This window comes from Hippoglossus stenolepis, chromosome 16, assembly GCF_022539355.2.
Source record: "Hippoglossus stenolepis isolate QCI-W04-F060 chromosome 16, HSTE1.2, whole genome shotgun sequence".
Lineage (NCBI taxonomy): Eukaryota > Metazoa > Chordata > Actinopteri > Pleuronectiformes > Pleuronectidae > Hippoglossus > Hippoglossus stenolepis.
Genome location: NC_061498.1, coordinates 2,229,079 through 2,255,093, shown reverse-complemented (window position 1 = coordinate 2,255,093; position 26,015 = coordinate 2,229,079). Strand labels below are relative to the sequence as shown.

At 47.4% G+C, this 26,015-nt stretch overlaps 1 protein-coding gene across 5 annotated transcripts; it reads right to left on the bottom strand.

The window, feature by feature from the left end:
• Positions 1 to 212: 212 nt before the first annotated feature.
• LOC118123697 (serine/threonine-protein kinase N1) lies at positions 213 to 22,286 on the bottom strand. Of its 5 annotated transcripts, none has more exons than XM_035181227.2 (22): positions 21,855 to 22,286; positions 9,237 to 9,537; positions 8,848 to 8,993; positions 8,624 to 8,744; positions 7,822 to 7,967; positions 7,517 to 7,730; positions 7,247 to 7,441; positions 7,035 to 7,144; positions 6,517 to 6,657; positions 6,215 to 6,290; positions 5,535 to 5,670; positions 5,199 to 5,289; positions 4,075 to 4,166; positions 3,633 to 3,705; positions 2,876 to 2,967; positions 2,601 to 2,777; positions 2,393 to 2,455; positions 2,219 to 2,295; positions 1,902 to 2,044; positions 1,712 to 1,819; positions 1,483 to 1,563; positions 213 to 1,293 (listed from the first exon to the last, which is right to left on the bottom strand). In XM_035181227.2, the coding sequence occupies exons 1-22, from the start codon at positions 21,873 to 21,875 to the stop codon at positions 1,090 to 1,092; spliced, it is 2,808 nt and encodes a 935-aa protein (XP_035037118.2). In that variant the 5' UTR covers positions 21,876 to 22,286; the 3' UTR covers positions 213 to 1,089. The 5 variants fall into 5 exon arrangements, with proteins under 5 accessions (XP_035037118.2, XP_035037117.2, XP_035037116.2 ...); XM_035181226.2 differs by lacking the exon at positions 21,855 to 22,286 and adding an exon at positions 12,968 to 13,114; XM_035181225.2 differs by lacking the exon at positions 21,855 to 22,286 and adding an exon at positions 11,600 to 12,005.
• Positions 22,287 to 26,015: the final 3,729 nt, after the last annotated feature.

The window sequence follows — 26,015 nt, the reverse complement described above, 5'->3', positions numbered from 1 at the left end:
TTCCCAACAGTCTGTCCTCCAGACTCACAATCAGAACAACTCACAAAAACACATCATTCCCTTCAGGTGGGAGAGAAATGATTTTCAGACGTCGTCCTCGTCACAGTTTCTGCTCTGAAATGTACAAAGTGCTCCTGAACGTGAAAATAAAGATTTAAATAATAATAAATAGATAAAACAACCAATGACAAGAGACGCTCAGTGCCTGTGTGTTGGTTTCACATCTTTACTGAGTCACAGTTCCAACACGTTTCACCAGCAAATGACAGATGGAGAAAACAGACGAGGGAGAAAGACTAAAAAACAAAACAAAAAAATCACAAAAACAGAACAAAATCTGTAAAAGCTTGTTGTCATTGAAAAAGTAACTGTTTAAAAATCAGTGTTGTGCTGAAAGACAGAAAGAGACGAGGATGATGCCGGAGGCGTCGCACGTCAGATCCAGACGCACAAACGTGAACCCACACACAGGAAGCGTCTCTCTGTCCTCTGGCTCCCCCGTGTGCTCATGACCAGGTGATGCACGAGTGCGTCTGACGTGGACACGTTCACGACGGGAGGCGAGGACACAGCGAAACACACTGAGCAGCAACACACAGCAGAGATAAGGGGACAAGAGAACATGGGAAAGACACAAACTGCTTCCTGTCAGATTCACTGTGTGATTCCGAGGCTCGTGAAGCGTTTCAGTACAATCACCGCTCCACCGTGTCGCAGCGTCCATCATCTCATCTCCCATTTTTTTTTTAACATAATCTGGATTATCTCCTGTCATCATCGCGACTTCCTCCTCCTCTAAAAGCCACTCCAGATAATCTGGAGGTCAGCAGATCCGTGGCACCGTGAATGTGTGCGACACACGATCAGACTCCACTGATCCCCGTTCACACGCGCTCGGCCCCGGCTCGTCCTCCGTCCTCCATCCCCCTCGCAAACACAGACACAGAGAGAGAGAGAGAGAGAGAGAGAGAGAGAGGAGTGTTCCTCGCCATCCAGTTCCTCTCCACAGAGTCGGCCTTCACGTCTCCTCTCAGAGTCTGTGGGCGGCAGTGGGCAGCTCCTCACCCGACGACCCCTGACCCCTGACCCCTAACAGAGGTCGGAGATGTAATCAAAGTCCTTGAAGAAGTCCTGTTCTTTGCGGGACAGCGTGCGGCGCTCTCTGGGCGGCGTGAGGGTGGGCGGCTCGGCCGTGAACTCCGTGTCGAAATTGCTGACGTCTTCTTTTCCTACGATGGTCGGGACGAACGGCGGCGGGACTTTCCTGTGGAGAAGAGCGTCCCAGTCCAGACCCTGAAAGACAGATTGGAGTTGAGGATTATTATTAAAGGTGCAACATGTGAGAACTGCTCAATTCTAATATATAAGATATTAAAATTCACTCAAGCTTTTATTATTATGTTCATATATATATATAAAATAAGTTCTTCTATCATTAACCTTGAACTCAGTTTAGAGAAGCTTCACAAAGTTCACGCTCACCCTGAAAAAAGGTTGTTTCTTCACATCCTCAGCATCTTTTTCTCCAGAGCCCAGACGCCTCTCAGGATTCCTCCTCAACAACTGGGAGCAGAGAAACAAGCACAAGCTGCAGAAAACAGGTTTCAACTCTGAAAAGTCAAATAATAAACAACTTCCATTTTTCACATTTCCAAACATATGAAGGATGTAAGAAAAGGAAGGAGACCCGGAGCACAGCGTCGAGTCTCACCCGCCTCATGATGCCGATGGCCTCGGTGGAGAGGAAGCGAGGGTAACGCACTTCATCGTTCACTATGCTGTCGAAGACCTCCTCCTCATCGTCACCGGGGAACGGAGACTGAGAGAAAAGAGACGCATTATAAAATAAAAAGAAACAAAGGCCACCGTGAACTTGACCTTTGACGAACGTCTCCTCTCACCTCTCCGACCAGCATCTCATAGACGAGCACCCCGAGGCCCCACCAGTCCACGGCTCTGGTGTACGACGTGTCCGTCAGCACCTCAGGGGCCAGAAACTCAGGGGTCCCACAGAAGGTGCTGGTCCTGTCCCCAAATCCCATACCTCAGGAGGACAAAGACAAAAGGAGGACAAAGTGAGCTGAAGTGTGAGGACGGAGGATTATTGACCGAGTGGCTGATGAGAGACGTACGATAAATAATGCAAAGCGAGAAAGTTTGTTAATGTACGGAACCTGGTGTCGATGAGAGATGCGCTGAATAAATAATGGACACTCACCTTCTTTGCAGAGCCCAAAGTCTGCGATCTTCACAAAACCCTCTGTGTCCAGCAGCAGGTTGTCCAGCTTCAGATCCCTGACGAGGACAAGAAAACCGCTTTCACACCAGATACGGAGTCGAGAGAAAAGAGTGTGTGTGTGTGTGGTGTGTTGGAGACGGACCGACAACTCACCGATACACAATCTTATGGTCGTGAAGGAACTGAAGACCCAACACCACACACGCCGAGTAGAACCTGTCACACACACGACCAGCGGAGACACACGCTGTTACATAGTCACGCTTAAGAGATCGAATAGATCGTGTGAGCATAGACACAGTGTGGAGCTTTCCAAGAAAACACACACACACACACACAGACACACACACAGAGAACTCACACAGCACGCGGCTCAGAAAAGACGTCAGCATGTATGTGCATCATGAGGTCTCCTCCTGCCGTGTACTCCATGACAAAACAAACATGTTCTGGTGTCTGGAAGCATGCAAACAGGTTGACCAGGAAGGGGTGGTGCGAGCCGTTGACGGCCTCAAAGATCCGCTTCTCACACATCAGACTGGGGACAGACAGAGGAGGGGGGACGCCGATGAGACAGGAAGTTACAGAATGAAATGTGCAGCGGAGACTGGAGGTCACCGAGTGTCGGGACGTCACCTTTCAACCTCGTCCCGAGCGACGATGTCTCCCTTCTTCAGGGCTTTGATGGCGTAGAGGCCGCTGGTCTGTCTGTACTCCGACAGCAGCACCTGCAGAGTCGGGACAACGCTTCGTTAGCCACTTCAGTAAAACGCAAATGGAGGAAACACAACAAAAGATAATGACCCTCCTCTATCCAGCTGTCTTCTATCTCTCCCAACTTAAACGACCAGACTGTGTTTTAAGGTTTTCTCGAGGCAAAACAACAGAAACACTGTCATCGATGTTTTCCTGCTGATCTCCACCAACGCCTGAGGTCAACATTTGTCTCCTCAGCTGCTAAATGCTCCTCTGTGCTCAGCAGCTCGTCTGAACCTGAGTCTGTTTGGTGCTGAGAAGAGTAAATCGACGTCCACAGAAATCAAGACGAGCGGCGCGAACACTTTGAACCTGGGGTTGAGATTGTGTGTGAAATCAGACGGTGACGTAATGTCTCTGAGGCGGCTCCAGCCCACAGAGAAGCTAAACGGTTCCGGAGCGCTCGGTTAACGTTGGTTGAAAAGAGGAAACACTGGGTTTATCAGAACTTCCTCAAAAACAACAGCAGCTAAAACCCTCGGAGCAAAGAGAGAAAAATCACATCACACTAATTTCGATTTTTAAACATTTTTTGCTGAAAAGAAGAAAGAGAATCAAGACATGCAGAGCTGCTTTTTTTTAAATGAGCAGCGTGAGGCTGTTGCTCGTCTTGTGAGGGAACTAGAAGCACGGGTACCTTTCCAAAGTGGCCCCTGCCGAGCACGGCCATCAGCTTGAAGTCCTGCAGGCTGACGGGGCCTCTGCTGGCTCTGAGCAGCAAAGATTACAGGCAGATTAGTGCGACGTAACACATGAGGCCGGAAAAAAAGCACATCCTGTACGTGTGTGGCAAATCCACAACGATCTGAAATGTCGGGTTTCACTATGATTAATGTTCACTGTCTTTATTTGAGTTTCTGCACCAAGTATTTCTCGCCATGTGCCACAGTAATGAATTCACGACCAGAAAAACAGGTTATACCACAGGAGCATATGTGTGCGGGGGAGTGTTTCTGGTGTCAAGCTGTGTCGGCCATATTGCAAAAAAGAAAAGCTCAGGTGTGTCTGCATGTGTGTGTGTGTGTGTTACAGTGTGTGTGTGTGTGTGTCACAGTGTGTGTGTGTGTCTGCTCGTGCACCTGCGTAAGGAATTCTGGGGCAGCGATCCGGTTGGCTGCTCGTGCCCAGGGACATCCGGTGTGGGCGGGGCCTCGATGACCAGCGTCTGTTCCTGTGAGACGCCACAGAGAAGAGCGGGGGCCGGGCAGTGAGAACATCAGTAACATGGAGGAGAAACAACAACAGACACGAGGACATTCGTCAACATCTGGAACGACCTTCAGTAAAAACAGTCAAGCAGAGATTGAAGCTCATCAGCTGACCCCCAGCCTCGCTCCCCCACCCCCCTTCCTCCTCCTCACTGCTAATTAGTTCTCTAAAAAACATCATCAGTAATTAATCCCATAATACTTCAACCCAGTCGGACCATCTGCCACAGGCCGTCTCCTCCCCCGACTCTCTGCTGCTCCAGTTCTCTGTCTCCAAAATTCAAATGTGCTTTATTGGCATTATGAGGTTTTATTTATTAAAGAGAATAGATTTAGTGTTGAATTCAGTTTCTTCCACTTCTATAATCTTTATATTATTGAAGGTCATTTCCTTAAGGCTCCTTGTTTTGTCCATGAACTAGGAAACGTTTTTGTGGTGCCAGGAATTTGAAACAGCTTTTGGATCATGTTGATTTGATTTTAAAAGTATGATATGGATATTGTAAAACTTTTCATTTAAGCTCCTTGTATTTTATCTTTATATATTTCACCCAAAACAAATCTTCTAACTTGCATTGATTTCTAAAATACAGATTTTTGGGTGTAACATTTTAAGTTATGTCTTTATCTGTTTTTGTCAGTTTCACTCGTCCCTTCATTTCCTCCTCCTCTCTTTTTCCCTCTCTCTCTCTCCGTTGCAGATCGTGTGATTCACACTCGGTAACAAACGAGGATTTGCTCTGGACCAAATTAAACCCCCCCTCCATCCACTTGAGTCTCATTAAATCTGTCTCCCTGAGTTTTCACTTCTCTAATTATCCTTCCTCCTCCTCTTCTGTCAGGCCCGTCTCAGATTCCACTGCAGCTCACAGAGCGGTGGCCTGTGAGCACGGAGGCTGCAGGTAGGAAGTGAGCAGAGCGGTAACATGATCGTGTAGAGATGCTCATCTCCCCCGGCCTCTGTCTGCTCTCCTTCCTGTTCCCATCACACTCACCGAGGCAGCGGGGGCGTCCACCACGTCTCTCCTGATCTCAGGTTTGGGAGGCGAGTCGCCGCCCAGATTCAGCTTCTCCACTGAGATTTCTCTGCAAAGCAAACAAAGACTAAACTGAGAGAAGAGACTCGGAGTCTGTGTCGCTGCAGAGAAACAAATAAGATGCTGACATGAAGAAAAGGACTCGGGCCATGGAAGAGAAATGTGAATAAGGGGAAACTAGTGAATGGTCTGTATTTACAGTATATAGCACTTTTTGCACATAAATACTACTCGTGGGTTTATGGGGCCTGAATGTTCGACTCTAAACACCTAAATGTTCTTCAGCTCACATACCCGGAGCTTCGTGTGTTGCTTGAAAAACTGGGCGTGTAGGCCGGGGCGTTGCTTCCACTGGGGATGGCGTTCCTCAGCAAACGGACCCAGGTGGCGATGTCCACGTTCATCTGACGAGCGCGCAGAAAGGCTTTGCCTGCAACACACACACACACACACACACACACACACACAGAGGACTGTAATGGAAAAGTACAGATTGTGACTTGTTCGTTTTTGCAGGGAGGACCTGGGAGTGGATCTCCACATGCACACTCCTGCAGCAGGGAACTGAGTGTTTGCTTCTGGCGTGAATTCGCAGAGTGAAACCGAGAAGTTTAAGATGAATCCTGCCTGCCTGCGGAGGACGGTAACATCTTTATGGATGTTTCAACAGCCACCGACGCAGGTAGGATATCTCCCGGTTCTGCTGATGGTCAATCTGACCGTGACGGATGGCGCTCACCTGCACACACAGATTCTCTATGTGCACGTGCCGTGAGGCTGAGCTGCTGCATGTCGGTTTGCGTCTCCTCTGAATGTTTTTAATCCCAAGACATGAAATCATCATCTGTGTCTGTCTGCTGTAGCAGTTGGAAGAAAACATCACCGAATAAGGGCAGACACCCTGTTTGTCAAGGTCACAGCAGTGAGACACCTGGTCAGTGGAACTTTCCCACCACAAAACCTCGTGAACATACCGTGTTGTTTGGAGAAAACCTTCTTCTGCCTCTGGAGCCGTCGGCCTCGCTCGATTACTGGGTTGAAGAAAATCACCTGAAACAAAAATCACAACTATGTTGAAGTGACAAAACTGAAACTGCAGTAAATGTACATCTGAGTCTCTCTCGTGTCTGTGGATAAACAGACTATCAGGGGCTAAGAAGGATTTCTGATGTATTATTATCAAACAACACTATTAGAAGCCCCTTGTGTTTGCTGTGTGTGTGTGTCTGCTGTGTGTGTGTGTGTGTGTGTGTGTGTGTGTGTGTGTGTCCTGCACCTCGGCCAGCAGCCCCTGAGGCTCCAGCTCCAGCTGAACTTTGTGTCGTTGGTTGTCCAGGAAGTCTTCCAGCTTCAGGTACTTCAGAGCGCACAGGGAGCGATAATCTCTCCAGTACACGGCGATCTCCATCTCTCTGGACTAATTACACACATCATGACATATTCACTGGTCACAGCACCAATCTTTGAGATGTTAAAAACTGGAAGTAGTTTAGTTTCAGGGTTATAGTTACAGAAAGGATCGAAGTTAGAAAACTTTAAAGCTCTTAAAACTCTTATTGACGGATATTATCCTTCACAATATGAATAATATCCACATTTAGTATGTAGTTCAAACATTTCCTGGATATTGACGTATTTACAGGGACTTGGTGCTTTTTCTCTTCTCTTTTCACAATAAAGCAGCTCATTACAGGATGTTCTGTGTCTTAATGTTCTCACGTACAGAACCTCAGGAACATTTCAGGAAACGACCTGGACTTCAGTGCAGGTCTGAAAGCAGCTTCAGAATCTTACCCTCTCCAGTTCTACAGTGAAGGTCTGATCCCAGGCCTGTTCTCCAACCGTTCTCCAAGCTGTCTGACCCACCACTGTGTTCTCCAGCTTCAGCACCGCGCTCACCTCCGCTGTAAAACACACACACACACACACACACACACATCAGAAATGTGCCTCTTTGTGGATGAAATGTAATATCAGAATAGTACATTGAGGGTGCCTGTACACACTGGAGAGCTCGTCGGTCTTGCCCGGGATCTTGAGGCTCATGCTGCTGGTGCTGCGGCTGTAGAGGCCACTCAGTTTGAAGGAGGAACGTCCGTCTCCCAGAGAGTGAGAGGGGAGAACCACCGGGTTCCCTCTGCTCCGCCCGGGGATGGTCTCCAGCAGCCCGACAACGCCCAGAAGATGCACCTGAAGAGTTCCTGGAGAGAACGAAAGTAAAGATATTAAAGCTGATCGTGGGCGAGGCGGAGACATGTGAGGTTTCTCTGTCGTACCTGTGAGAGGCGACGGCTTCATCAGGGTGCTGTACTGGTTGTGGACGTAGGGGGTGCTGTGACGGGAGCTGAAAGCCGAGGACGACGCCAGAACCAGCTCCTCCTTGATGAGGCAGGCCTTGGGATGATCCTCCGGCAGCTCCAGCAGCCGCTGCTCCAGAGAACACCTGAGCAGGTCGAGACGCTGGGACGACTCGCTCAGACCACACTGAGCCTGCAGGACACACACACACACATGATGATGGAAGAATTACAACAGATGACTTATCACATCTTAAAAATCTGTCAAATCTCCGAGCTCGGACCTCAGCCATGGCCTTCTTGTCCTGGACTTTCCCTGCGCCCAGCAGTCGCAGCATGTTCTTGGCGCCCTCGGCCATGGCGTGGTCCACGCGGTAGTGATGCCACAGCTCCTCCACACGGAGCTCCACCCCGCACATGTCGGGCTTACCTGGTAAACAGAGTCCGTTTTTAGTCACGTGACATGTGAGCGACAGCAACATGCAGCAGAGAAGATGTAGAGAGAAGATATAGATAAATATATGTGAACCACAGTGATACAAAAATACAGATTATAGTGGTTTTAAAGCACGGGGATGATGAGAGGGCGTGTGGAGAATAACATGAACATTATCCGCACATGTCTAAATCAGTAAGTCCTTTATGTCTCTGCAGCTCTTTCTGCTGTTCTGAGCTCTTGTTCTCCCTCCCTGCTTATTCTCTGTTTCATCTCCGTCTCCGTCCGTCCTCTCCCTTCTCTCTGTCGTCACCTCTGACTCAGTCCTTTCAGTCTCACTCCCTTCCTGGCTCCCCGCATCTGACCTGTCTCCTCTCTAACCTCTGGTAAATGAGCCGTGGCTTTTAGTTGTTGGGCAACATCAAGGGGATGCAGGAACATCAATAAGGCTCTAACCTGGTCTGTAATGGACAATGTGTGTGTGTGTGTGTGTGTGTGTGTGTGTGACTAGAAGCCTCTACACTGTTAAGTTCTAAAGAAAAATTGATCCATCACCACCTGCATCATAAAATATGCAGTGTTTAGAGGATGAGAGTGGCAGGTGGGATGAAAGAGAGGGAGAGCATGAAAAACAAAGGAACGACGGATACTCTGGTTGTCCTCGGACTGCTCCGTGGCCTGCATGGCCTTTCGGACCTGCATGCGGATGATGTCGATCTTTGTCTTGCTGTCCTGCAGCATCTGCTGAGCCGTCTGGAGAAACTTCTTGTCCTGGAAAACAGGAGGAGACGAGGGGAAGAGTGAAGCAGCACAGATCGAATGTTACAGAATCAGCCAATGCAGTAATGTGGAAGTACTGCTGACAGCTGAGTACCTTAGTTCCTCCATTCAAATAGATGGGAATCATGTTTTCCGCCCCCTGTTTGACCTTCAGCTCGATGTTGAGCTGCCGCTCCAGAGCTGCGATGCGGTGCTGGGTGGCCGACGTGCGACTGACCGACCCCGGGGACCGAGGGGTATCTGGGCCAGAGGAGTCAGGGGTTGGTAAGAGAACAAGCTACAGACTTTAACTCATTATTTGTATCCTCAGGTGGATCATAAAGCTCATGACCAGTGATTTTACACGTTAAATCCTTTCACTCATAATCTGGACATGCTCTCAGTTGGATTATTGCTGTTTTAGAAGGTAAATAAAGGCAAATAAATAAATATTGTGGTGTAAACGTGCACAACATGTCATGAAGATGGTTGTGGATAAACTACCTGTGTTGTCATCGGGGCCTTTCACCACGATGTGCGCGTCCAGCTCCTGCAGCTGAGTGTGGAGCGACTCCAGCTTACGCTTGGAGCTGCGCAGCTGCGAGTCCACCTGCTGGGCATTCCTCTTGTCGGTGGTGGCCCTGCGCAGGTTCTCCGCGCCCTCCTTGATCTTCAGCTCCTTGCGGATCTCCCTGCGGATCCTCTCGCGGTGCTCGTCCAGCCGCTGCTGCACACTGGAGTCGGAGAAGTCGGAGTTCTGGTCCAGACCGAGCTGCTGCAGCACCGACAGCCCACCTGGGTCGCTCTGAGGAGAGAGGAAGGAGGGCGAGAGGGTTAAGGAGGAGGAGGAGGAGGAATCAATGAGAAGATATTACAAATATGAAAGTTAAAATGTGTATGAAGAGAAACTGATTCAGCGGTGACACCTCCAGCTGAGAGGTTTACGACCTACAGAGCTGGTACCGGTCACCTCGCAGAGTGAAGCATTGTGGGAGGAAAACAGGAGAAAACAGCGTGTGGAAGCTGCTGAGCTGAGACTGTGAGGCAGCGTGAAGAGCTGAGTGCTCACATCGGCTCTCTCCTGATCAACACTAATCAGATCAGAGGGGATTAGAACTGCATTAATGCAGACTGAAATCAATCAGGCTCCTGTCGGCCTCTGGACGGGTCACAAGGAAACACACACACAGGCTATATGTGAAAAAGATCCCAACACACCTTGTGAATCCGTTTATCTATAAACTGAGATTTCTGCTATAAGAAGACAAGTGAATCACAATTACAGATGTTAGGACTGCAGTTGTTCTTTTTTGTTGTGTGTGTGTGTCTGTGTGTGTGTGTGTGTGTGTTTCTATATGCTTGTATGTATATGTAAATGTGTGCAGACACAAGGACGTGGTTGGTGGAGCAGTTATCTGCTGGCTGGTGATTGGCTGCCAGGCAGAGATGTTGCTGTAAGAAAGTGGAAGAGGAGGAGAATAAACGTGTGGGACGAGCTGAAGTGATTAAAGTGTCCAATGAGTCAGAATGAGACTTCGGTGACTTAATGGTTCAGACACATGTCACAAAACCACAATGTCCACACCTGGATTCCTGAAATAAATACAGAAATTACACCTAATAATCACATTATCATATCATAATAATCACATGAAAAGTCTTTCCCGATGTCACGACTAACCAACACTCGTCATGCACGACCAGACAAGGGACAAAAAGAACGTGAACCTCGTCAACAGCAACATGCAACAGGCCTTTAAAGGCACAGTACACATATATTTTACCAACAGCAACATAACAAAAGCCCAACATATATATTAATATCATGCTTGAGGAGGTTTAACACGTGATTTATCGACCTCAGATCAGTCAAATGTTTGGCTGATAATCAAACGTTTGTCATAAAGAAAAGTTTTAAACCACAACCACTTCACTCAGGGGCAAAACTCTTTCGATAATTATCGATAATCTTTGCCCAGATCATCCAGACGAGCAGAGAACCACATATATTCTCCACCAACCTTATTGAAAAGGCCTCGAAAGCCGACCTTAAATGTCAATGCATTCATTTAATGTTGTGACATTAGATCTAATGTCAAACACACACACACACACACACACACACACACACACACACAGGGTATAATGACGGGGTGCTCAGGGCCTTTCACTGCAGCGTGCAGCCAGCCGTCCAGCTTAGCAGATCTGATTACAACTTCTTAGGTCTGTGTGTCCGTCCAGCTACATGCAGGCCGGGGCCGCAGCTCTGCTCTCATTAAAGCCATAATCCATCTGCAACACAATACAGCACAACAGTCGGCCGCGTCCCGAGCAGCCGAGTAAAAACGGCGAGGACCGGGCCGACGGCGGCGGGATCTCAACTGCTGCTTTGATGCAGTGTTTTGTCACCGCACAACCCTGAAGTAAATCAACTGAACGTGTTTCTGTGTTGTTTTCCGTCAACGGAGAAACTCATCACAACATCATTCAACAAGTTCTACTGATGTGGAAGTCCTGAGTGGTTCATCGAGGCTACAGAGAGCAGCAGCAGCAGCAGCGGCGGCTCTGTGCACCGTGACAGGAAGGGAGAGTTTGTGCCGTGACGCACTCTCGTTCAACACAATACAACTGAATCCCTGGTGTTTTACAACAAAGACCCACTGGAGCGAGGAGTAAGACGACTCGCACAGTGGAGCGAAATCACAACGGCACATGGGAAAGAAAACCTCACGAGTGATTCGCAGCCACAGAGATGTGTTCAACAGGAAGTGAACGAGGAAGCTGACAGAAAAGAGAAGGGCCGCAGTGATGGATGGGGAAGAGAAGAGGCGGCCATGTTGAGGCCTGCGTCGGCTACAGTTTCCTACCCATGACTCAGTGTCACTCTGCTCAGTGTGTACGGGGGAATCGACTGTTCGATCCCCGGGCAGCTCCTCCAGTGCGTCCTCACTGGCCATGTTGGGCCTCCCTCTGGTGTCACGCCCGGGCCCCCTCCTTTCCCCTGTCCCCTATCACACACACACACACACACACTATCATACACACACTATCATACACACACTAACGCCGAGCGATTTTCCTGCCTCATCGAAATCCAGGATGTCCTCTACCGCCAGGAATCAAAAGCCGGTCTAAATTCAGAGCAAGTGAACGTGGCAGAGGAAGAGAGAGCGGCGTGCACCGATCTCCACCCCGCTGCTTCCTGTTCTGCTCTCGGCCAGATAGAGACGTCATGCGACAGACGTGCACACACATGGAGGAAGGTTTTGTAAGTGAGAGAGCTCACAGACACCAGCTTCCTGCTACCGGGTTTCCAAAGCTGTTGTGAAAGATTGTGGTGATGTCAAAGAGATGATCAGACCAAGTACAGCAGATCGGTGCGTGTGCGTGTGCACGTGCAAAACAGTGCATGTCTGCGTAAACGTGCAGAATTATTTGTATTATTAACCTGCAGGTCTGCGTTTTTATTAAAGTGCACTAAAAGTGGTGAATTGAGAAAACGAGAGAAGAGGTTAAAGGGCAAAACATCCCCGCGATGCAGAAGTGAAACCAAGATGTCCTGAATGTGAACCCAAAGTCTGAGCATGAAGCGATTGGAGGATGGAGGTTCCACTGATACACAAGCTCGACCAATCACAAGCCTCAGCTGTCAATCGTGTCCCATCCACTAACATGGTGGAGGCAGGATTTGTAACCTTTCCTGCAGCCAGCCACCAGGGTTGGTTGAGACGCCATGGATTCACGTGACGTCCGTCTTTATTTACTGTCCCCCCCCCCCGGAGAAACCACACCTCCAGTGGGCGGATCCTTCCGGTCCAACCTATCGCAGGATGCATTCGCGTTTTTGCTGACAAATGTCCAACAGGGACGAGCTGATGGTGGCCTCGTCCTACTGGCTACAGACGGTGTCTCTGCTGTCCAGCGTCTGTCCTCTTCCTGTCAGTGAGACACACACGCCCACGGGGTCACTGACCTCCGAGCCCTCACTGTGTGGCAGATGGCTCTCGCTGGCTCCCTATCTGTATCTGTGGTACCATGCAAACAGGATTCATGCTCGTAGACACCAGAGCACAGTCTAGTTCTTCTAATTCACTCACACTCCTATAGGGGAATAGGAAGTGAAATAACACGATGGGCCAATAAATGCAAAAATACAGGCAGCTGCTCTTTCTGCTCATCGTTTTAATAAAACACAAACGCTCCGTGTATCTTTGAGCAGTAAGACATTTCCTTACCGAGCAGCTCGGCCTCTTGGAGCCTCCTGAGTGATGCAGAGCGGCGGTTGCGGAGATAACAGCCCCCATGCATCCATACTGTCGCTCACCTTCACAGACACAGGTCGGCTCTCGTCATCACAAGCTCGATTCCGAACGAGTCAAACGTTAAACACGAGCTGCAGCGACGCCTCGCTCACTGAGTTCAGTCAAACTGCTCCGACCACAGGATCAGGAACTAACATCACTTCACTTTATGCAACTGAGCCTTAAAGACACAGTCTGTGCATCATATCTGCATAAATGTTTGCAGAAATGACATATTACAGAATAAACAATGCAGAATTTCAAGTTCTACATATTTGGTTGTTTTTTAATTTACAGTTATTTATGAAACGTCAGCTACGTTAACAAACAGAAACCATCTTTGAGAAATCGCTTTAGTTTGGTCCATGTCCCACCAGATAACATGGAGGAGGCAGGATTTATGAGCTATGCTGCAACCAGCCACCAGGTGATTCACCATTCATCATGTCACGTTGATTATTTTTCTCACTTCTCTTATATAATCTCACACCCTCCATCTTCCCCCCCCCCCCCAGTGTATGTGCTCCTCGCTCCACATTTACACATTTGCTCTCGCTCCTCTTTTCTTTATCATATTATCAATCCGTCACAGATCATCTCCTCGGTGTCTGGTTGGCAGACTTCTGCCCGGAGCCGTCGGTGGGTGACACAAAGCCTCAAATCCCTTTGATTAAGTTTGAACGGCCCGTCAGCTGTGCCTGTGCCTGGGCCTAAAAATAGAGATGGGGTCTATTCTGCTGGGGGTAGAGGGACGGTCGGGGGATTTCTAACTCGTACCCACTCACCGACAACTGCAAATGACACAAAGCGATAATAATGATTAATAATGACTGGGCTGGGGACTTTTAACCTAATTGTTACCATGCTGCCAAATATAGACATCATTTCATAAATGTGGCCTCAGCCAGATATCGAGTGGAGGTGATTTTATCAAATATTTCAGCCTGTGTAGACGTGGCCTTGTTGCCTTGAAGTGTCACGCGGTGTTTCAAGCTGCAGAGACAAACGTGACCCGAGGAGCGAGGTCGTTAAAGGAAGTGACATCGTCAGGAGGCAGGAAAAAGACTGTGGGTTTATCAGGAGAGGAAAACATGAGCCGACCAAACAGAAAGGAAAAGAGAGAGAGGGGAATTAAGAGGTCACATTTCCCTTAAGAGTGCCATGCATCACAATGTGTGTGTGTGTGTGTGTGTGTGTGTGTGTGTGTGTGTGTGTGTGTGTGTGTGTGTGTGTGTGTGTGTGTGTGTGTGTTACAGTGTGATACGCAGCTTGTGGAAGAGAGAGAGAGAGAGAGAGAGAGAGAGAGAGAGAAGTTGGGAGAATCGATGTAAGTTTTAAATTCCCCTCACATCCTGATGTCTCCACACTCTGCACGCTGTGAATGGGATCTGGGTTAAAGGGGGTGGTTTGGAGTTTGCGGCGGGTTAGGAGAAAGTGAATTCCAATTAATCTCTCTGAGCACAGACACACACACACACACACACATACACACACATACGAACACACAGGACTCGTACACATGAATTAAACAGCAGTGTAAGACTGTCGTCTGGATGTTGTGATGACTAACAGGAGGAAACGTCGCCGATCTGAGAGACGTGTGCAGAGTTAACTCCAGGACTCGGTTTCCCCTCAGTCATCTCACTCAAGTGCTTTCAGATCTGCACAGCACATATGTGACTACAGCCATCTTAGCTTAGCATAATCTTAGTTTAGCATGAAACCCTGGAAACAGAAGGAGACAATTAGCCTTGTTTAGTCGGAAGATTAATTTTAATTTGATTAATTAATCGTGTGGAGAATCATTTGACTCGTGTGGACTGTAAACACGTGTGCGCTGAATGGAGGAGAGTATTTCCCTGGATATCCCACAGGCTAATTCAACGATAGCCTCGATAGGCTACTAGATCAGTCCGAAGGTAACACAACCTACACACGACACCTCGATCCTTAATGAACCATCTTATATTTGCTTTGTTTAATCCGCACTTGAAACAAAGCGACAAATTCTAACAAAAACAAGTCGACTCTGTCCCTCTGTGAACGAGTTAACAGTTTACAGACTGTACCTTGGACTGTGTGTGTGTTTCCTGCTAATCCCTAAAATCCCTCATATTCCAGAGAACATTCTCTCGCCAAATCTCCTTTTGCCGTTTTTCCAGTGCATCACGTCTGTATGTACATGCTCTGCACAGCCAGAGCGTCATGAACGCACCACGTGCACGAGGTTAGGCGATTTCTCCCAGTCTGGGTAAACAGGAGAACGACTGTCCTGAGGGTGAGGTGAGAAACAGTGTTCTGTGTGTGTGTGTCAGTGCACATCTGTCTGAGGCAGTGTGCATGTGTGTGTGTGTGTGTGTGTGTGTTTGTGTGCGTGTGTGTCCGCTCCACAGCTGTAGGAGGAGCAGATCAGCATGAATGGCATCTTTGTGAAAGGGTCGATCTTCTCAAGAGACTTCAGTAAACACTGTAAAACGTGTTTGTGTTCCCAGCTTTGTCCTTTGTGAACTGTGCTGCAACAAACAGTCGCCCTGTGCAGGCTGCTGAGGAATAAGGCAGAATAAAGCCCCAGCGAGAAAAGCTCTGCTGTGCACATACTTAATCTGCCTCTGTCATGCATGTAACACAAGCTCGAGACATACGGGACAAGTGAGGGACACTGAAAGGAAATTGCACGACGAGGGGAAAACTGTTTTTTTGAGATTCGTTATCTCCTCAAGCCGACAATGAAGCCAGTGCAATCAACTGCATTTTAAACTGTCCAGCAAGAGGGACTTGAATCCAACAGACATAACCCACTGTTCTCTGAAGTGGGCCAGCACGCACCACCTGCATATATATAAAAAGGCAGCGAACAAAGTTGTCGACCTACAACAATCAACCTGGATTAGTCAGAGGGATGAGGCTCTTCGTGGCTTTACAGGAGAAGCCACTTTAAAACACACTGATCCACTGGATTTTATGATTCCAGTTTGGGAAGGTGGGTGTAAGAAGGGAACATCCATCCGCTTTCTGCAGCTTATCCAGAGTTGGTGGCAGCATAATATCCCTTCGGTATCCCAGTGGTTTGCGGGTCGTCCTGTGGGATCCAGATGTGTTCCCAGGCCAGATGAGATACAATTCTGTTCCAATTCAAGAGCTGCTTCGTTTAGAGGCTGCATTCGAAGAGCGGTTGCATTTCAAAGATCCCTTGAAACATAGACCAGAGATCTGCGCCCTTCCATAGTATCTACAGTAGCTAGCTAGTGGGCGGCCAAGCTGCAGCTCAAAGTAGCTAACGATGCAACAGTAAGACTATTGGACAAGCTGGCTACGCAAATACAGAAGAAGACCAGGCCATCTTATTTTTGTTTGGCCTTTGCAAACTACTTGATCTAACAAGACCAGAACTTTGTAGACCAAGCAGATCAAGCTCTGAGAAAATACTACAGTCTCTCCAGCTGTGTCTGAGTTCTACCTGCAGACGTCCCAGAGTGATGGAAAACGTCCTGAGGGAGGTATGGAGGAACAGTGACTATTCTCTGGACGCCTCTGTATCGAGGTAACTCATTCTGTTTGCAAACCACGACCCAGAAGCTCCGGGTGAGATCAACAGGTCACCAGGGGAGGCTGGTCGTCAGGCTGCCCCACGGCCTGAGAAGATTACACGGAGTTACCAACCCCTAGGCTTGGATGAAATGGAAGTCAGGCTCAGGAAATAGCTGGAACCAAGGTTCCCCAACTCCCGGCTTTGTCGTAGGAATGAAGAACACATCACCTCTCTGGGGGAATTACGTGCAGTTCAATTCAAAAAGTAGGGTGAGCTGCATAAAGACAGAAACTAAATGTTTGATAACCAGCTTTTTCACATGTGGCTGTTAGCAGCTTGGCAGCGTGAGGCACACAGCGCTCAGTGCAGTGTGAGGATGTCTGCTGAGAGCGCCGCTATGTGAGGGAATGGTTGAGCAGCCATGGCGGTAATGGACGTGGAAAGCAGATTAAAAATGATTATGGCAGAAGGGCTGAGGGGGATAAGAGGTCCATTCCATAAAGCAGATGATTATCCCTCTTTACTGATGCCGTTGATTACGATAGCAAAGCATTCATAATCACGAAGACACGACAAGATGAGGGGAAAACACAAACGTTAACAGATATTGTGTTGTTTTTAAAAACAGCACGATGAAAACAGGAAGCCACTGGTAAAGGGAAGATGTGTTAAGGTCACAGGACTCAACAGAGAGTTGTTTTTTTAATTGTCTCGCTCCTCATTTAGGTTTGTGCTGCAGAATATTTTACTCGTTGTTAGTGGATCTAGTAAAACGCCCGAAGCGAAACAACGTGTTAGGTCGTCCTTGTGTTCAGTCTGAATCCTTGTGACTTTCCCAACATGTCTGTGAGTCCCAGCCTCAAGCTTGTGATGCCACTGACTATATATAGATGTCACTCACTTCGGTTGTGATTGTGTTTCCTCTGTGAGGTTTCTGCAGTTTCAGTTTCACATTTGTGTTGTGGCTTTTGTATGTGAGACATCTCGGTCACTGTACCTTTGGAAAACACTTGAGGTCGACCGCACAGAGGAAGAGGGATAAACTGACTCTGGCTGCACAGACAATATATTGTTAATTGATCCGTTCACTGTCAGAACATATATGAGGAAATATTGCAAACCTGATTGTGTAATGAGCCCCATGTTTGAGTGACATGATATAAAAGGATGAAGACAGACACACAGGTCACGCAGCGAATGGACGAGCTGCACTGAACTCACTGAAGAAGTCTCGCTCTCTTCTTCTCTGGACTTTCCCTCCGCAGATGCTTCATCCCATTCATTAGACTATTTACACTCCTCCTGTTACAACTCTCATAATCTCTCCCACATTGTGAACGGAGGGCGAAAAAAAACGCCACAAAACAAAAGCACCTGGCTGATACTTTCGATTCAATTCATCCACAGAGACTTTAATGACAATAGCTGCAGTTTGGGTTACGTTCTGAGGGGCGGCCTCCTCGTTGGGCTTCCCTGCTTCTATCTCTGCAGGTAACAACAATAGCTCCAGTGTTGAGGGCATTAACTGGGCCCGGCGCGCCGCTGCTCCCATGGAGCTCCAGGTCTGTGCTCCCCTTAAACCCAACACCGCTGCAGAGGCACAACACGCAGGCTATCACATGACCCCTGTGCAGCGGCGGGAGGACTCATCTCCAGTGCCTCAGGTGTAAACATAGTCAGGTCACATTTCTCTTGACTTGAGTTTCTCACAAAACAGTGACTGAGTTTCAGGAGACTGTGGCGGAGGTATGTGCTACACCGAGTTTTGAAATCTACGATGTGTTGCACCATTTCTCTAACTTGTCCTTCTTAGCAACACATTCTTCAATCCTGTAATACCAGCAATCCCTCAAAGCCCTGAAACACTCACACAACCAGCTTAGAAAGAGCCGAAACACAGATGGACACGAGTAACCAGTCTAACTTGCAGTGAGTGCGTCTCTGTGGTGTTTAGGTTGTTTCCTCCCTGTCGTGGTATCAGTGGTAAGCACAGCTCCGAGCGCCTGGGGGGTGATGGGCATGTAGCAGCAGCAGCTGTTCACACTGGGCAGCTGAAGGGAATCAGGCCGTCGGACTGGCCCACAAACACGAGACAGACATGGATCACCACTTGAAGGGGAACACCACATTTCTTACATTTCAGGCTCTGTCTGCTCCCTAATGAGTTGAAAGCTCGGGGTGAGATGCTCCCATTGGTTTTATTGACCAGTGCCGTCAGTGCATTGAAGCTGTAAATGCAGCAGTTGCATGTTTTTCCACTGGTTTCTGTGGGAGACAGATTTCTGCAGACACAGTTTAATCCTGGATTCAAGCGGGAGGGTCTGGATGTTGGGGGCTTGCGTGTGTGTGTGTGTGTGTGTGTGTGTGTGTGTGTGTGTGTGTGTGTGTGTGTGTGTGTGTGTGTGTGTGTGTTACAATGCTTCCCTCTTAGGGGGTCAGACACACAGTAAAGTCCGCAGCCTCTTAATCCTATTATTTCCATCGCAGTGGCAGCTGGAGACACAAATTAATGTGAGTGTGATTCAAGACATCATTGTGCGTCCTCACACATGCGAGACCAGCGACTGACCTCGGCTGCCTTTATACGAGCGTGCTCAAAAAAGTCTTCAGACGCCATTAAAGAAATGGACCGAGCTGCTTCCACTCGCCGCGGTGATCGATAAAAAAGTCATCTGCAGTTCGCCCATGCAGAGGCGGCGGCTCCTCTGACTTGCAGAACTCTCGCAGACGATAATGACAGGAAACCAACAGGAATAAAGAATTCATGAGAGGGCGGCCGCAGAGCGAACAGCTGCCTCCGAGTGTAGGTTATGTTGTCAGCTGAGCGCTCACGCCCTCGGCCGGAGGCTTGATTTACACACCTCAGCTCAGAGGAGAAGCAGGGCCAGAAAATAAACAGGCCCCAAATCAATGAATACCGGCGCGTCAGCAGGGACAAGACAGAGACGACAGGAAGGGACCGACACCTGAGCTTCAATTTACACCGATGGGCTCTTGTGTCAGCGTCGTAGAAATAAAGAGACGAGAGCGATCGAGGTCAACCCTCACGCCGCGGTGCCTCGCTGCTCTTTGACAGGCTCCGCCCATCGTCGTTACCAACGTGACCCCTTGATCTCAATCCGCTGTCTGTCTGCCGGTCGGCTGCCGTGACGACTGAACCCTCGTCTTCAGTGGGAAGCAGCATGACCAGACAGAAACTGCTGGAGTGCAGCTCAAGTGATCACAGAGGATTTACAGGCCACATCTATATTAGTAGGTTGTTGTTTGGAAACAGGAAACGCTCAAATAAAAGCTTTTCAGTTTGGGTTTTATATGATTGAAGACGACACTTTTTTAAACTCAACAGGACCTGAAGCTGCACCACGACCCACATCACCTGTTCCTGTTGATCCTCGTGCCCACACACACACACACTTCGTAGCTTTCCAGGAAACGCTTCAGGCTCCTTCCCACTTCGGGGAAACTGCAAAATGCGGATGAAGCGGCGTCACGGAGTCAAATTGGTCGTATAAAGGACGGAGTGTGAGAAACAAAGTCACATTTGACTCCACCACACTGTGTTTCATGTCTTCACGTGTGTGTTGCTGGAGCGACTAAAGTTAAAGTGAAGCCCTTGCGGGAGGAGCTGGTGACCACAGAGCCATGTGCACGCTCCTGAGCTGGACACAGACCGGAACTCAAACTCTCCCACCCCCCCACAGGTCCGTCCATGACTCACCCCGCTACGACCTGAGGGCACCGCCGAGTCTCACATGGAAAAATCCTGTCACGTATTTTGGGGAAAACTGAGCTTTGCCAAGGTTGTTGTGGAGAAACCGTGTGTTTGTCTGCTTTTAGAAACATTAAAAATACCACTCACTTTGTTTTGTCTGTATTGATTGTGTTATGTATAACTCAGATTCTTGCTGCTCAGATGTGAAGAAACAACCGGGCCTGGGTTTGAGATGCACGCAGGCGTAAATCGAACGCCATTTCCTAGAGAGTACAGGAAACATCTGCTACATCTAACATCGAGGAAGTCCCAAGGTCAAAATGGAGGACACCTCCAAAGGTGGTGGAGAATGACGAACTCAGATCCAGACGGATGAACTGGTGATGCTCACCAACCGGACAAACAGCAGGAGGAGGCAGCTGTGACAGAGGAAGCCATCCCTAGCGACCGCAACATCAGGAACACGAGAAGCTCGACAGACACCGAGGTCCAAACAGCTGAGACACGAGTCCCTCAGACTTCCAGGCCTGTGGTTAGAGGACCTGAGCTGGAAGCAGGAAACTGTCCACATGGCCTCGGTCGTCGCTGAGTCACGAACGTGGGAAACTCTCCGTCTGCTCGGTGTGAGTGTGTGTGGCAACACAGACGACCGCACGTCTTAACGGGTCCGTGTGGAAATGTGGTGAGTGTCGAGTTTGAAGGCTCCGAGCGTTTGGTCTGCTTGAGGGCTTCGATAACAAGATGCTTCTGTGCTCCTCTGTGGGAACTGCAGGACGGAGGCAGGACATCTGAGGCCGAGTGTGCAGCTTCAGTTTGCACCATCACCCCCCCCCCCACACACACACACAGCTCCATCCCACACATCCTCACCTCTGCAGACATCCACTCACCTCCAGGCGTTTACCTCAGTGAATTCATGTGGATAAATGAACCACTTTTAATCTAAAATACTTTGTTATCGTCTGATAAAACACTCAAATAGAGACTGTTGACTGAAACACGTCTGTATTTCATATGTAATTATGCTGTAATGCTTCAGTTGTCATGGAGTCAGGTGGTCAATGCTCATTTAAACCAGTCATATATATAGATATATATGCATCTTTACAAATATCTGGTTGCACCACCAGACGTTTTTCCGGGTGGTGAAGTTGAAAAATACTTTAAAACATGAATTCATTTGTCGTTGACTTGTCACATCTTCACTTGTCAGGTGGTTAAATGTTCATTTACACCACAGAATAATTGGTTCGAGTGTGGTTGTTAAATATAAAACTTACTGTACTGATTATTTTTAATTTGTGTAATTAATTATCCAACTTTAAATGTAAATTTGGAAGCTGAAGATACTAAATACCTGGACGATAGAAAGCAGTGACTAGAAAACACTACATTTGGAAACTTATTAAACGAATGAGACTCGTTTAAAACACATATTTCTGTCTTACTTCTGTATCGAAAACGTGTTTTAATACTTTTCTAGAACGTGTATGTGTCACTGAGCCTCATCTGTACTACATATAGTACTTTATACAACACATCTGCCACATCTGCACACTCACAGCAGTTGTTAAACTCACCTGTAGCCCGTTGTTAGCCATCAGGAGCCTGGGGCTCAGCCAATCAGGAGAAGGGAGGAGGCTCCAGGTGAGTTGTGTCGATGTGTCACTGGATCATTGTCGGAGGTGAAATCCTCCGGAGGTTCTCCCACAGGTCACAGAGCCCCGGAGCACGCGCACTCTGACGGACTGTCTGTGGACATGGAGCCGGTGGAGCAGGTGAGCAGAGCGGGGAGGAGGAAGAGGAGGACACCGTCACCTGGCTCCGGGAGAGTGATCTTCATCCTTCACCTTCATCCTCTCGTCCTTCATCCTCTCATCCTCTCATCCTCTTCTCCGCCGGGACTCGGCTCCGGTTCATCAGCGGGACTTCCGAGGACTCGTTCCCCGGCGGCGCTGCTCTCTCTCCCGCTCGGCTCTGCGGAAAACCTCCGACTGATGGAGGAGGAAACAAGTGTCCGGTCAAACCTCCATCACTGCGGCGAGACTTCCGCCCGAGACCTTCACAATAAAACCGAGCTACAGGGACAGAAAACCTCCAGTGTAACTATTTATGATCTGGATCCAGATGTGGTTGTTTGAAGGAAAATGTTATTATAATATTAAATATAATAATGATAAGAGAAATAATAGCAATGATAACAATACTACTACTAATAATAATAATTATTATACTGCTAATGTGATTAATAATAATAATAATGATGAGGATGATAATAATGACAACAATAATAATAATAATAATAATAATAATTATTATAGTAATAATAATAATGATAAAGAATGACAAAATAGTTTGTTTATAGAGGACTTTCCAAACCCACATTACAAAGTGGTTTAAAATAATAATAATAATAATAATTGTTGTTAAACTAATAATAAAGTTTGAGATCTTGATTTAATCTGTAATTGTGCAATTTTTTTTATTTCTCAATTATTTCAATGTTTAATGTCTTATTGCTTTTGCATTTGTTTATTCTCTGTTTCTTATATTTATTTTAATATTCTTTAATGTCATTCTAAGCCTCTTCTGCACTTTGGTCGTTTTAAACGTGTGTAGATAAACTTGGACTTGACGATGAGACGTCACTGCCTCAGGTGTCCTGGTCGTTCCAGGGTCTCAGGTTCCAATCTGCAGAAGCTCTGTCCCCTTTGGACCTTTAGGATCTTTCAGCTGCAGGAGCAGACAGAGTTCAGTCTGAGGACCTGAAGGTTTGTGCTGTTTGGTTCTAAAAGGTCAGAGATGTATCTTGCACAGGGACCATGGAGAACCTCAACAGTAATCAGTCAAATCCTAAAATCAGGGTGATGTGATTGTTTCTGCTGTGATTAGTTTAAAAGGTCTGGCAGCTGAGTTCTGAAGATCTGGTTCATCGTTGGACCAGAACCTCACTGACCCATCAGAGGTTCTTGACCTCTCCGGATGTTTTATAGGAATTATCAAAATAATTTGTGCTGTGACAACTGACAAAGCCCATTCGTTTATTTGGCAGGAGGGACGCATGCTTTTATGTTGAAGCCAGTGCACTTCTTCCGGTGCTGGTGTTGTGGCTTTGTACAGGAAACCAGCAGCTGCAGAGAATCCTCAGTCTGAGACCTGTTGATCAACATCCACACTTCATTCATCATGTAGATTCACTGTGTTTCATGAAGATGCAGCTTCCTGGTTGGATGGAGACACACAGAGAACCTGAGACACACAGAGCTATGTGTCTTCTTCTCATCCCATCATGAGGTGAGAGGAGGTGTTCAAGAGCACTTCAGCAGGATGAGCACCCCCACCCCCGGAGTTTGATGTGTATTAATTCACTTTCCTCTGACTCGTGCATCTGTTCTGTTCTGCAGAGTCGAATCACAGAGGAAATCCAACATGCGCTGCAACACACATGAATGAATGAAAGGCCTCATTGCAACAGGAAGGATTTAGTTCTGCAGCAACAGTATCACCACTGTATCTCCAGGGTTTCTCACAGATGTGATGGAGGCATGTGCAGGGAGAGACCCCCCCCCCACAAACATCCATTCATCACACTGTCAATGAAGTCAACAGCCACAGAGCTGTTTGCAGAATTCAGACAGTGTTTGTCCTTAAGGAGCAGGGGACGCTGGAGGTCAGGGTTTAAACTGAGAGGAAGTCAATAACCTCATATTGAATCCAGCGCATGAATTCTGTGTTAGAACATTTTTACACAACAACACTCAACAAATCTAAATTTAACCCACTGAAAACAGGAAGGAAATTAAACATGAAAACAAATACTAAATCAAAAAAGGCCCACTGCTTTTTAACTCTCAAAACGTTTCTGTTAAAAGTTATGAAATGTTTTTTCAGACACAGTAAAGACGTCAATGGTTAAAAATAAGTTAAATGTTTTTGAGAATATTAAAATGTAGGATAGGGCGGCACAGTGGTACAGCGGTACAGTGGTCAGCACTGTCACAACAAGCAGGTTCTCGGTTCCTGTGGAGTTTGCATGTTCTCCCTGTGTCTGTGTGTGTTCTCTGGTTCTCCAGGTTCCTCCCACAGTCCAGAGACCTGCAGGTTCATAAGACTCTGAAGTTCTCTGGTTCTCCAGGTTCCTCCCACAGTCCAGAGACCTGCAGGTTCATAAGACTCTGAAGTTCTCTGGTTCTCCAGGTTCCTCCCACAGTCCAGAGACCTGCAGGTTCATAAGACTCTGAAGTTCTCTGGTTCTCCAGGTTCCTCCCTCAGTCCAGAGACCTGCAGGTTCATAAGACTCTGACTGGTTGTTTCTCTCTCTGTGCTCGTCCTGTGATTCGCTGGTGACCTGCTCAGGATCAACCTCACCTCTTCTCCGGTTTCACCTGGAACCAGCCGCAGCTCGTCCCACGACCCTCAAAGATCATTTAATCATCTAAACATAACCAGAAGATAATGGACGGTTGCAGTTACAGCTCCGTGCCAATAGGGGGTGCTGCAGCCCTTCAACACACCTCCCTCCAGGGTCAGTGTTGAGATGTTTGATGATGTTGCATCTTTAAAATGATTAAAGTTTATTATCTCATAGTGATAATGAGGTTTGTGCCTCTATCATCCACCTATCAGCCCCGTTCCTTTAACACTATAAACAAAATCAACGTTATCATGATTGAGGTCGTTTGTCTCTGTTTCACATTGTGGATTCATGGGATGCTGTGTTTTGTTGACCTCTGACCCCATAATGTCGACTCCACTGAGGCTTCATCTGAACGGAGACACATCAGAACTGATCCGGGGTCAGTTAGCTGCAGCCTGATTGGATCGAAGACGACTGACAGAGGAAGTTTAAACTGTTCTCTCAGTGAAACATGAAGAACTACACCAGTCTCCTGATGATCACTCACTGGACCTGAGGTTTGTTAATGGATCTGCACTAAAACAAAGAAACTAATGAGTGTGAACTCGAGCTCCTGGTGGAGGAGACGACACTTCACTAACACTGAGGCTTCACGTGTTCTTTCTCTGTTTTTCTTATTCCATCAATTTGCATTTTAATAAACCGGACAAACATCAACACGACAGATTTCACATCATTTTATTTCTGGAGCTGCAGCAGAGATTCGTCACATTTCTTTCTAAAAACTGGAAAAAACACGACGACACCACAACAGGAGTTGCTGCAGTAAAAAGGACGATGATGGTAAAACATTCATAAGACAAATATTAAAATATGAATAATTCAGCACAATATTATTTGTATGATATGAAAATGACTGTAAGTTACACAAGAGTTTAATATACCAACTAAATTAGAACATAGGTTAATAGATATAATTATAATTGCATGCAGAGTTATTGCTTTGATCTGTGCTTGCACACACGAGGTTTAACCTCTGGAGAATCTGATGCTATAGCAGCGAACCACAAACACAATGTGAGAGAACATGCATACAACGTAGGTGCAGTATAAACCATGTAGAAAACTATATATTCTGTACACGCGGCTTTCAAATGGCATAAATATCATATAAGGATTCTCTCTTCTGATTCATATAAAAACGTGCACGTTACTGATATGAGAGTGCAGGGGAGAGATCAGACCAACAGGGGGCAGTGTTGTTAGATGTTAGTCCTACAATCTCAGCCACACCTCGACTGTTCAGACACAAAGAGAAACAGGTGCTTTCTCTGTCTATACACACACAGACACACACAGACAGACACACACACACACACAGACA

What these genes read in the sequence shown, in the direction of transcription:
- LOC118123697 (XM_035181225.2), bottom strand. Translation starts at nt 11,689, where the DNA reads ATGGCCAGTGAGGACGCACTGGAGGAGCTGCCCGGGGATCGAACAGTC. An exon ending in AGGCCCCGATGACAACACAG is followed by an intron (nt 8,994 to 9,236) that starts GTAGTTTATCCA and finishes CCTCTGGCCCAG; the next exon opens with ATACCCCTCGGTCCCCGGGG. An exon ending in TCACTGTAGAACTGGAGAGG is followed by an intron (nt 6,658 to 7,034) that starts GTAAGATTCTGA and finishes GTGTGTAATTAG; the next exon opens with TCCAGAGAGATGGAGATCGC.